Source organism: Thrips palmi, unplaced genomic scaffold (genome assembly GCF_012932325.1).
Source record: "Thrips palmi isolate BJ-2018 unplaced genomic scaffold, TpBJ-2018v1 HiC_scaffold_3, whole genome shotgun sequence".
NCBI classification, from domain to species: domain Eukaryota; kingdom Metazoa; phylum Arthropoda; class Insecta; order Thysanoptera; family Thripidae; genus Thrips; species Thrips palmi.
In genome coordinates this window covers 12,207,903-12,220,108 of record NW_023144630.1, presented here as the reverse complement: position 1 = coordinate 12,220,108, position 12,206 = coordinate 12,207,903, and the positions used below count along the sequence as shown (strand labels likewise).

The 12,206-nt window shown below is 40.7% G+C and overlaps 2 protein-coding genes across 2 annotated transcripts; both read right to left on the bottom strand.

The window, feature by feature from the left end:
* Positions 1 to 5,397: 5,397 nt before the first annotated feature.
* On the bottom strand, positions 5,398 to 6,990 carry LOC117647887. Its single transcript, XM_034389861.1, has one exon. The coding sequence runs from the start codon at positions 6,988 to 6,990 to the stop codon at positions 5,398 to 5,400; it is 1,593 nt and encodes a 530-aa protein (XP_034245752.1).
* LOC117647886 (uncharacterized protein DDB_G0283697-like) lies at positions 6,647 to 11,205 on the bottom strand. Its single transcript, XM_034389860.1, has 10 exons — positions 11,161 to 11,205; positions 9,523 to 9,633; positions 9,376 to 9,444; positions 9,183 to 9,302; positions 8,949 to 9,104; positions 8,712 to 8,876; positions 8,522 to 8,638; positions 8,320 to 8,454; positions 8,215 to 8,238; positions 6,647 to 7,359 (listed from the first exon to the last, which is right to left on the bottom strand). The coding sequence occupies exons 1-10, from the start codon at positions 11,203 to 11,205 to the stop codon at positions 7,051 to 7,053; spliced, it is 1,251 nt and encodes a 416-aa protein (XP_034245751.1). The 3' UTR covers positions 6,647 to 7,050.
* Positions 11,206 to 12,206: the final 1,001 nt, after the last annotated feature.

Sequence of the window (12,206 nt, the reverse complement as noted above, 5' to 3'; positions counted from 1 at the left end):
GCCTTCCAGGCGCTCAGCGACTCTTTTTTCAAGATAGGGCGAGGGTATAGCAACCCATTTACGGTCAAGTTTTCCTATTTTTGTTTTGTTGAAACTGCACAGTGAACTTGTGGGCCTCCGTGAGGTAGGCCAATGGATCATGCAGAACACAACTGATGCGCGATTGGCGGCCCACCACCTTGCCCGCGACAGCTAGGGAGGGACAGGGCAGGGAAGTCCTAACACTCAGGCGATTCCGTCGCCCACATTCCTCGCTCTCCCCCCCCCCCCCCCCCACAGTGGGCCAGAAGCCGGTGGAGGCGGCCAAAACTCTAGACGCGTTTTGAGCTCCAGAGTCGCTAAATGGTCCCATGGGACCCGAACCGAACGTGTGACCCCACCCATGGATAGCTCTCCGAACGACTGGTGGGGTCACACGTTCGGTTCGAGGCCTGCTTCGCGACTCTGAAGCTCAAAACGCGTCTAGAGTTTTGGCCGCCTCCACTGGCTTCTGGCCCACTGTGCCCCCCCCCCCTCTCTCGCACTCGTACGTCACACTCCATGAGTGCGAGAGAGACAAAGCAAAAAATGCGGGCATCGGAAGTTAGGATTTCAAGTCACACTCGTGACCGTTCTCACCTCCAGATAAGATTTGTCGGCTTCGAGCTCCTTCACCGTTCGCTCGTCGTCCCAGTGCACTTCCAATTCCTCGTCAACAAGGTCCTGCAGATACTTGAACACCTTCACCTTTCGGTCGAGTTTTCTCCTCTTGTATATTTCCGCTTCAGCTCGTTGGATTTCGTACTAAACGATATTGGACACCCACTACCAAATCACGTTGTTATTGTGTCACATTAGAGAATGGGAGAGAAACTTACATCCAATTGGCAGGCACACATCTTCATGGCTTCGTATTTGTGAATGCTCAGTTTTGATGCCATCTTGGAATCAGTGCTGATATTACCAGTGTTCACACCGTTCACACAATTTACTCGCAACAATGGCTTGAGAGACGGCGATTGGGGGAGGGGCGATGTTTCCATTATTGTCCGAAAGCAGCCGTGAGGCTTAATTTTACGCGGGCGGAAGGCCTTAGACACGTCATCAGAATAAAGTCGGTGTAATTATAATTTTTTGTGACCTTTTCATCGATGTCGAAAAATTATTATTACATGACAGGGGAGGAACGCAACGAAAATACGGAAATCCGCCGAGTGTTTATGAACTAGACACCTGAATCATAGTGGTTCACATAGATCCATGTTCAACGAATAAACATGGGAACTGGATCGATTTCCGGTGGGTCACCATATCAGAACATTTGAATCTCTTGCATTGGCGCGCGGACGATTTCCGTCTAAGTGGCGCCCCCTTCCGGCTACTATCGCAACCTCCAGCCTAGCCGAAACGCCGAAACCCAAGAGGCCCAAACCACCCAAACCCTACCCCCACCCCCCACTCCACTGCGAACCCGCGGTTGGCGCGAAACAATACTGTATCTACGAAACTGGTTAGGTTACTTGATTCTCAGATTGGTATTGGTAACTCGTCGAGACTATCATTTCAGGTCGGTAAAATTTATCTACGCATCATTAAACGTTGTATACAGAAGCCGGTACCTTCTTTTCCAGTGGCTGCGTACCGCTCTACTAGTTCTGCCACTACCTAACCTGTATCAAATGTTTATCTCTTGGACCACTCATTTAGTTTTTGTTCTTGTTGTTTTGTTAATGCTTCCCTTATTGTTAAATCTCTCTATTGGTTTTAGATATCGCTATGGTTGACTTAAGAGTCATGAATGGAGAGCGAGATGGATCTAGAATCTATCACTGTGCAGATGGGTTTTATTACCACTTTAATAATGAGTACCTGTACGCAAATACTGAAAATAGTGGCGAAGTTTATTTACGCTGCAGGAATTACACCACTAGGGGTTGTCGTGGGAAGGCCACAGTATTTACTGGACCTAATGGTGTCCAGTGGTTGAACACTGAGCGGCATACTTGTGCACCAGACAGAGCCTTAGGTGCTGTGCAGCTTTTGAAGGAAACAATTATTCGGGAGGCCACAAGAGTAGGCCCATATGAAACTCCAGGAGAGTTGGTGGAGAGGATTCGAAATATGTATGGTTTGTTCTTAACTTTGAAATTTTCCGTAAACTATTATTAACTTTGAAAAACATCAATTTTGCCTTTGTTGTTTCAGGTTTCCTGCTCATATAGCAGCCCATATTACTCAATCCAGCATGAAGAGCATGATTCACAGGGCAAGGAGTATCCAATACCCTCGTGTCCCAGATTCATTACATGAACTTGGCAATGTGCTGGGGCAGCATCGTCATTTGACTGCATCCTTAGATTCAACAGACAATGTCTATGCAGGTGCTGTAAATGCTCCAGGGGGTACTACCTCCTTAGTATTTGCATCACGACGCATGAGGAGATTCATGGCTCGAGGGCGAGTGCGACAAGTCTTCTGTGATGGCACCTTTGCCAGCAGACCTGGTACACCCCAATGTACACAGGTACTTCAAATTGTGACAGTAGTGAGAAATGCTGTAAGTAATCATGAACCTTTTTTTCTTAAGCCTCATTTCTTAAACCCATATTTCTTTATTTCTGTATCAAAAATTCCAGCTATTGTGATGCTGTAATTTCCAGGTAGTACCATTGGTCCAAGTTCTCATGTCAGGCAAGACAGAGGCTGAATACACAGCTGTCCTCAACTACCTAAGGCAGCTGATGCCCAATTTCCGGCCAACTCGTGTCATGACTGACTTCGAACCTGGCCTTCAAAATGCATGGAGAAATGTGTTCAATGTTCCAGTTTTTGGGTGCTACTGGCATTACTGCAGAGTATGTTGACTTTCTCTGGGTTCCTTCTTGATCAGTTTTTGTTTCAATAGTATTTATTTTTTTCTATCTGACAGGCTATTCTTAAAAAAGCAAGAGAACTTGGATTGGTTCCCCTGATGGCCCAAGACAGAAGGCTCAAAAGCCTTGTAAGGTCTTTTTGTGCTATACCACTACTCCCTGGGCGTACTATGGAGAGAGGTGTCACATCTTTATTCAGGGAGGCATTTAGACTTGGCCTGTTTGCTACACTAGATCCATTTTTCACATACTTCATTGACACCTGGATGAGGGGGAACTTTTTCCGGTCTTTGAGTGTATTTGGGTTGGCCCACAGAACAAATAATGTTGCTGAAAGTGCAAACAAAATTTTAAGGTCAAAAACAGGAGCCCATCAACCTGGTCTGTGGCATTTCATATGTAAGTTTCTTTTAGCATTTGTTTTTTTAAATGTTATTTTTAGAGCACAAGCTCTGAGAACTGCGAGAAAGTTATCTATCCTTTTTTAATCAGCAGTCTAAAAAGTAAAGTCTACAAAGCAGGACATTTTTCTGTTACAGCTGCTCTAAAGAAGTATGAGGCTTACAGCTATCTGCTGACAAGAACTGCTGACTTGGGGCGCAACCTCACCAGGGCCAGAAAGGTCTCAGCCATCAATAACGACACTAGAATCCGGAATTTCACTACTGATTTGTTCCGGGGCACAATCAGTATCAATCGCTTTTTACACCGGGCTTCCACTAGGGTCATGAACGTATTTGATGCTTTTGTTTTTTAGCTGAATGACATTTCTCTGTCCATTTCCCTGGTTTACCCTTAGGAAGCTAAAGCCCTGACTGACTGAAGTGTTTTTAGCACTTGTTTGTAGTGTTTTTGTGATCAGACTGATTGTTTTCTTACTTAAGCTTTTAACTACTGTATTCACATTTTCAGCTCAGTTCTATTATTTTTCCTTCAAAGGTAGCGGCTGTCTTTAAAAGCAGTAATCTTACCGTGATTTATAGTTTTATAATTATTTTAATCGTCTTTTGTTCTAGTTGATGTACAATCAATCACTATTTGCTCAAAAGCATTCCATTTCCCTTTATGCTAAATAAATGTTTTGATGCCTTTGCTATTTTTAAATTTTTCTTATGACTTTCCGAATACCCAGGACTCGAGGGAGACCACATAACTGAACACCTTAATTTTCACCTCTTTATTTATGGAGTTCAGGTTGGATAATGTTACACACACATGTACTTTGAGCGGTGGATGTGAAGTGGTGCTGAACACGGAACCTGGAATCAGAACACGACAGGTTGGAGTCTTTTAAAAATGACAACATAGACGATCACTGATAACACCGTACACACCATCTCATTTTTGGGACTGTGGGACTCCAAACAGCTGGCACCAATGATGTTCAGTTTCTTCACATGATGAAATAATCCTGCACTAAAACACCACCAAACAGCTGGCACCAATGAAGTTCAGCTTCTTCTCATGATGAAATAATCCTGCACTAAACACCAATGAACAAAATGACTGGGTAAGAACGGTGGAGATGAGCCCTTGTAAGGGATGATCAGTTCCAAGCGAAACTGGCGCACCATCATCAAAGGGGAAAACATGTTCAGTCATAGAGATAGCTGTACTTCAGGTAACGTTGGTCCTTTTCCCCCCCCCCCCACATTTTAAATCAAGAAGAGGCTATTTCGACAGTACCTCCTCATATCTATTAGCCCTAATTTGGGTGTTGTAACCTTCTTCAAAACAAAACTTGGACAAGGTTTGGTTATGTTCGTCGGTATTATACAGTTACAAACATACATTTCCAAGTCACAGAGAAGATGACAGGAAATGAGGTGGTTTGTAACAAGAGGTGTCTGTCTTTAACGCGAAACGTATTTAAAAGGAGATGAAACTAAGATCAAAACAGAACTATTTTTTTGTTTTCAGTCTTCTGCTAGAAAGTTCTGTTCCCCTTCCCCCCCTCTAGTCCGTTCCGTTGTTTGGGCGAGAGAAACAAGCAGGCGGTGGTTCCCTTTCGGCTCTCCTTCGGGGGTTCAGCTCATTGCAGTTCACGGGCCCCACCCCACCACCTTCGAGCGGAAACACGGCGGAAGCACTAGTTATTTGAAATAGTACACTTAGTGTAATAACTCACCCCGTTCGAAGTACGATTAGAAGTTGTGTAGATGTTGCCATCTTTTTTCGGCCACCTCCTACTGGCTGCAGGGAAACCCAAATGAGCATACTCTCTTGAACACACTTATTTAATAATTTTAATACAAAAACTTATTTTCAATTATTTTGTTGTTTTATTAAGAGAAAGAAAAAGAGAATTAGGGTTTGGGGAATCGTACTTCGGAGAGTCGGGACGACCCCATTTTTTTGGAAGGCTCATTATCATTCTCTTTTGTAGTAGAAATTTTTTTGATTAGATCATTGTACTCCAAGGACTTAATTTCACACTTAGATGCATATTTTGCAATATATCTATAGACAGCATCAGGATTTACAATAGCAGAAATATCCATATTTGCCCTCCATGTTTGTAAGATCCACCTATTGTGACGGTTTACTAAGGATCATTCCTTTCTACACAATTTCTTTTAAAAGGGTTCCCATCCATAATTAATTTTGTATATTCTTCCATTTCAAAAGGAAAGTTAAATCTACATTTTAGAGTTCCTTTCTTTTGTTTTAAACAATAACCTTTTTTACATTGTGTATGCCTTTGCACAGTGTTAACAAGATTGATGTAGTCATTATCTGTATTAATTACTTCCAACAACCTCCTTTCACAAGGATGTCCTGAGATTACTTCAAAATTCACATTTGGGTTGTTACAAGAAATAATACTATTGAAGTAATCAATCACTTCTTTCTGCTTATCTACTGTAACGTTGTCAATAGATGGTGAATCCGATAGCCACAGAAGGCCATGAAGATGAATAGAACCTCTATGCTGATATTCAAAACGATACCAAAAGTCTTTTACATTAAATTTGTGCTTTACACATTCCTCCATGAAGTATGTACAACGTTTTACAAAAAAAGACTCGAACAACAAAGGATTTTCAGAAAGTAATTTCCTCCTTTCAGACATAGTTAAATGTAAAACGTTATAACCAAGTAAACGAAAGAAATCAGGCCAATAGTAATCAGCACTACTCAATGTAAGAAAGACTGTTGGTGAACCTAATTGATTATGCATCTCAAGTAATTCTGAACATCTTGAGTTCCAATATGGTCTAGTTGTACGAATTCTAGAAGCATAAAAAATTATGTTCTTTACAACATTAGGATGTTCTTTAAGATATTCCTTTAATTGTAATATAGTCATATCTGAAAAAATTTTATTATTTTGGGTAAATATGTTACCAGCATTCAAAGCTTGCCATCGCATCTGACTGTTCATTAGAAAATACCTGAATCTTTCATCTTGAGCAAACCTTCCATCATGATATAACATTAGATGCTTAACATAATCAGAGAAAGATATTTTCTTAGCTCGAGGCATTGTAAAATCACCTTTTCCATAGGGAAACAGATGTGGAAAAGCCATGGCAAAATAACCAGGGGAGTCAAATTCACTCAATGGCTTCTTCCCAATGGTTGGATACTTAATAATTTCTTCTCCAAAAGAATTATTCAATTGCTCCTTCTGTGAAAATGTATTTAAGTCAGGAACATCAGTAAAATTAATAGTATCATTTTTGTCAGCTATTAACTCATTACCAACATCTGAGTCACTTTCAGAATTATCGGAAGTTTCAGCTTGTGTGTAACCTTTCATTTTATGATATACATTTTCACAGGTAGGAAGATCTTTACATCTTTGGTGGTTTATGACAACGTTTTTGTAGAAAGGATTGTTTTTTTGCAGCCACACTAACGCTTCTGTCACAGCTTTACGCCTAACGAGAAAGTCTTTGTGACCTTCAGAATTATCAAGCCGTATTGTGATAATACTACTAAGGTCATTGATGTTATGAGGTAATGCATCTGCAATACATTGTACCTTTTGTGGGAAATTAATGACATTACCCGAATACTTATATTGACAGTCCTTAATTTTATACAAAGAGACAACGGGATGCACTCTAGCTATTAGTTGCTTTTCAACATAAGAAAGTGACTTCAAACATTCAGGCACAATCATTGGATCCATGTTATTTTCAGCAGTAAAGAGATAACAGTTTCTACAAGGCTTTTTCTGGACGTTATCCACTTATTGTTTTTTCTGACATATTTCACAATGATAGTAAGTTAGCCGTTTCATATATATATCAAAATTATACTGCAAAATGTCCATGGATTCCAAAAACTGCTCGGTATCGTTTGAAACAAGACGATTAACCTTTCTTCTATACCGCTGTTTAATACGTTCATTATCCTTCTTTCTTCTATTTGCAAGGGCTCGTAATTCTCTCATTCTTAACTTGGATTTGAGATTCATACGTTCCTTTGATTCCTTTGACATCATGTTCCTCCTCTTGATTTGACGCATTCTATTCTGTTCTTTCTTTGTGTTATGGGCCTTGAAAGAAGAAAACCAAATTACAAACAATAAGTTAGTTAAAATACAAATACAAAAAGTATATAAATGTTTTCTAATTAAACGGTAGACTGCAGTTTTTTCATAGCTTTTATTTGCAAATTTGAAATTCAGATAGTGGTTTTGATTGGAATTGCAATCAGATAATCAAGTAATTTACATAAGGTTCAGACTCCTCAACTTTTCCCTATGCTTTCTTTGTCTCAACTTTGCAAGATGACGTTTCCTGTGTTCCTTATTATCAAATTGTACCTAAAATGAAGATTGGACAGGATAGCGTTAGTCATGAAAAATAGTAACTTATTTATGAGATAATATATGAAAATTCCAATAGAAATATATTAATGCAAAATAAGGGAAAACTATTGACATGTCGCAATACATGCTCTGTTACATTAAATGTAAAAGACTGGAAATTCATTTGGATACACAGAAGTCAAAAAGAAACAAAAGAATTGAAACTATTGAACAAAATTGACTTAATTTTCTCAAAAGAATTAAGTGAGTGCACATAACTGGTGTTTAATTTTTTTTGGTAGAAAAACGGTATTTGAACCAAGGACCTTTAAAACCTTTAAATATAAAATAAAAACCACCCATGCACAACTTGTTCAGCTTGGGCAAAATAGGTTCAATCTCTGCATACAGATGTTCCGGTAAATGGATAAAAGCATGACCACCTTCAAATTCAGCATCATGCAGCTCAAGTCTTATCCGATTGCCTTTAGAAGTAGCCAAAGCAATAATTTTCTTAATTTTGTACTTTTTGTTCCGGGTTAAATCGCGAATAGATATGAAATTTGGAAGTGAATCAGCTTTGGTGTTAAATTTTCTTACATCTTCATCAGAAGAATCTTCATCCTACAAAGAAAATTAAGTAAGAGACAAGTAATCAAAGAAAGAACCTTTACAAATAATTAAACCTAAATACAAACATGTTACCTCTTCATCTGTGTCTCTTTTCTTCTTTGGCTTAGTTTTCTTCGATTTCCCTCCCTTTGATTGAATTTCGTCTTCTGAAGAACTCTTCGGTGTCTTACTATTGTCTCCCTTAGTTTCTTTAGACACTTTACCATCCTATAACAAAATATAAAATTTGAAAATTGGGAACACAAGTTATACCAACACAAGTCTAAAGACAAACCTTCTGTTGTTTCTCAGACTTCTTTTTTGCTGAACTTTCAGAATCTTCATCATCAGTAGAAACAACGTTTGTCTTATCCTTTCCTCTTTTGTCATTCTTACCACTTTTATTAGACTTCTGTTAAAAAAAAATAAGAGTATAAAACCAATAACCTAACTCTGTAACGACAGCAGTTAAAAAATGCAAATACCTTTGAAGGGGAACCCGTTTCTTTCTTCGTGTCAGTGAGATCATTAACTTTCTTCCTATGCTTGCGTTTCGGCTTCTCCACAGGCTTCTCATCATCTGACTCTGATGTTACATAGGTTTTGTCTTCTGAGCTAGGTGTTTTCTCTTTCTTTCCAGAATCAGGTTCCTAAAAAGAAGAAAATTAAAACTTGGAATTTAATTATAAATTAGAACACCAAATAAAAATAAAAACTTCAACCTTCTTCTTATGTTTCCTTTGTTTCTTTCTCTTTGGAGGACTCGTTTCTTCAGAAGTGACATCTGAATTTTGATTGCTTTCAGGTTGTTTCCGCTTAGGTGTGCCCTTTAGCTTCAGAAATAACTCATCAACTTTAGCATTACACTCGGTACAATCCTACAAAGACAAAAAATGATCTTAACATATTTTTAAAAGCAACAAAGTCCGTAGTAACAAAAATAAAACGATTATTACCTTTTTGTGACAATTCTTTAAAGAAAATACAGAAGATGGAATAGTCAAATCCAAAGACGAATAATAACGAGAACAGACAGGTTCATCTTCAGCAGATGAGGTTCCTGATTCCTCCAATTTCTAACATAATCAAACACAGTTAGTTCAAAGCAGCTAATATTTAACACAAATAAAGAAGAAAAAAAGCAAGTACCTTATGAACTTTTGGAACTTCAAACAAATTTGTTGAAGGTTCCAAACACTTTCTGTTCTGTACTGCAAGCTACAAAACAAAAAAGCCAAATACAAGTTTAGTACCAGAAATGAAGGTACAAAGCAAAAAAATATTGAAAAGGCAAACCTGTTGAGCAGTATTCCTAAGTTCATACAATAACTCATTTTCTTCATCTAGACATGTTAAGGGAGAATGAAATGACAACTCAAAAGGTTGATCTGGTTCACTTGTGTAATCCTGTGAATACCAAATTGCATTAATAACACAGGAAGGAAGATACAAAATAAACAAAGCATTAAGGTTTTAAAAAATATTAACAAAAAAGAAAAAATAAGAAAGCAACCATATTTCATACAACAACAAGAGAAGTCACAAGTTTTATGTTTGGTGCCAAGTAACATTGTAGAACACCTTTATTGACCCAAAACAAATAAAGATATTGTTCAGCTTAGATCCAGAGACGTGTTCCAAAAACAACTGTAATTTAGTAAGAAGTGAAAGCAAACTGAAACTGAAAAAAAAAGGCGGGAAAAATAATTAACACCAAATAATAAAAACAATCTAAAAACAACAATAATACAAGATGACAGATATTAAGTCAAAAAGAAACATAATAACAATGTAAGAACGACAGCTTGGGTAGACAACACAGAAGCACTTGGGCTCAAAGGGTTGCCTATGCACAGGCGTTCATGACTACGTCTAACAAGGTCATGACACACAAGACCGAACAAAACAAGACGGCGTGCACGACGGCCCACGGCGGCCTAGGGCCCCTGCAATCCCTGGGGTAGGCAGCCCCGCGCACACCAGTGCGAGACGCGGCCTACCGGCCGGGGGTTTTCCTCAGTCAACTTGAAGGCCCACGGGTAGGGGGGGGCACCAGGGGGGCAACAAGGGGGCAGTAGTTGGCGGGAGGGGGAGGGGAGAGGAAGGCAGGGAGGGGAGGGGAGGGGCGGACCAGGTTTACTAAGACGTTAAACAAATTTGAATGACAAGCTGACGACGTGGCTCAGCCCAAATGAGGGTGACAACGTGACCAAATAAAGGCAACCAAGTTATTGTAACAAAATGACCCGGACAACGTAAAAGGGTAACACCGTTGTAGTAAAAGTATAACCAGGTCAGCCTGAAAGAGTCAGTAAGTCAGCGGCACAACAAAACCAAGTGAAGCTAACAACAAAATGAAGTAAGTCGTACAGAATTGCAAGGTAATAATAACAGGGTAACCAGGTGTCCGTAACTTGATGACCAGGTCGGAACGACGAAATAAAGGTGAGACGACAAACAGCTACAGCCGACGACCTAACGGTCACCACGTCAACGTGTCAAAAACACCCGAACGGCGTGAAACGTGACCAAGTCAGCACGACACAGGGAAGACGTTAGCGTACGGCGTTAGTAGGCGCCTTTAAAGTAAGCGTGGCGTGTCAATTTATGCGTAGGAACGCCCGGATGGCCGTGCACGACAGCGTCGAAAGTAGCGTTGACGGACAACACAGCTTGACCAGACAGTCGCTAGAGACATACTGACAATCGTCGGGACTATACAGCCTGACACCGTTGTCCGTCAAATATACGATTACCGCTGTCGTCAACGCACATCGTTGTGTGCGCACGCAAACTGCCACACGCACAGCTCACTTCACAGGTCCAACGTCAGTGTCAAAGCGGCACAAGGTCAGCGTCACAGAGTAATAAAGTTACTATGACAGAATGATAAAGTCAGCGTAACGGCGTGACAAGATCAGGATTTTCACTCACTTCATCGCTATCTGCATTTCCGGAACAACCAGGAAAATAGGACATTTTGTATAAAAAGATTCGAAGGAATTTAGAGGAAACGAATAAAATACAATAGAATAGTTTACCGAAGGTAATTTTTAAAAAAAATTAAAAAAAAAAAAACCCAAATGGTTGACAGCAGATTTTAACAAGTCAATTTACATAGCAACCCAAAGACCTTTGTTAGCTACGACAATGGGACAAAAGAATTGAAACAAAAACAAAAACAAAAAGAAAAGAAAGAGAAAGGAAACAAATAAAGAGGGAGCGAGCGAGCGACGCGAATGAAACGAACGTTGTTAAAGTCAGTAGGCCACGAGAAGGCACCACCATAGAGAATAAGGAGGCCGGTCGCGCCGCGAATGCACCCCGGGTGCTAGACTAGTTTATACTTGCCCTGTGCGCGTGGAGACTGCATGTCAATTCAACAGGCGTTAAACTTTAATGCCACCTGTGAGGCGTAATCAGTTGATGCCACAGAATTGGCGTAAACCAATTACGCCCTTAAAAGGCGTAAAAAAATTACGCCCCTAACAAAGGCGTGAATGTAGAATTACGCCCCAAAGGGCGTAACTTTTACGCCTTTGTTTCACCAGTGTTTTGTTGTACTATCCACACTTTTTCTTGCAGTATACACACGCGGTGTGTGCGCAGGGCGATCTGTGAATAAGAGGACCCGGCCGTCCTGGCCAAGGAGGACGCCAAGCCGACGGCCGAGCGCGACGCCAAGCAGGACGCCGAGGTAATGGCTAAGCCTGCCGCCGCCAAGAAGCCCCAGCAAGCCGCCACCAAGCAAGACCCGCAGCCGGACCCGCCCAAGGATGGTGACAACGGAAACGGGCAGCGCCCTCGCGCTGCACGCCGCTCGATTCGCTGCCCGCAGTGCAGCCGGCGCGGGCAACAGGGGCGGACTCAGGGGCGGACAGGCCCGGGGTTGAAATCCCCGCCGGGCCCCCCGGTATACGGGCCCCCTTTAGACCAAAACACACAAAGTATAGTCCAGTTAAGTAACTCCAGAGCATACT

Excerpts from the sequence above, each read along its gene's own strand:
- LOC117647887 (XM_034389861.1), bottom strand. The coding sequence starts at position 6,990 with ATGGATCCAATGATTGTGCCTGAATGTTTGAAGTCACTTTCTTATGTT.
- LOC117647886 (XM_034389860.1), bottom strand. The coding sequence starts at position 11,205 with ATGTCCTATTTTCCTGGTTGTTCCGGAAATGCAGATAGCGATGAA. Across the intron at positions 9,303-9,375 it reads AAGTTCCAAAAGTTCATAAG|AAATTGGAGGAATCAGGAAC; the intron begins GTACTTGCTTTT and ends TGATTATGTTAG. Across the intron at positions 8,239-8,319 it reads AAAGAGACACAGATGAAGAG|GATGAAGATTCTTCTGATGA; the intron begins GTAACATGTTTG and ends TTTTCTTTGTAG.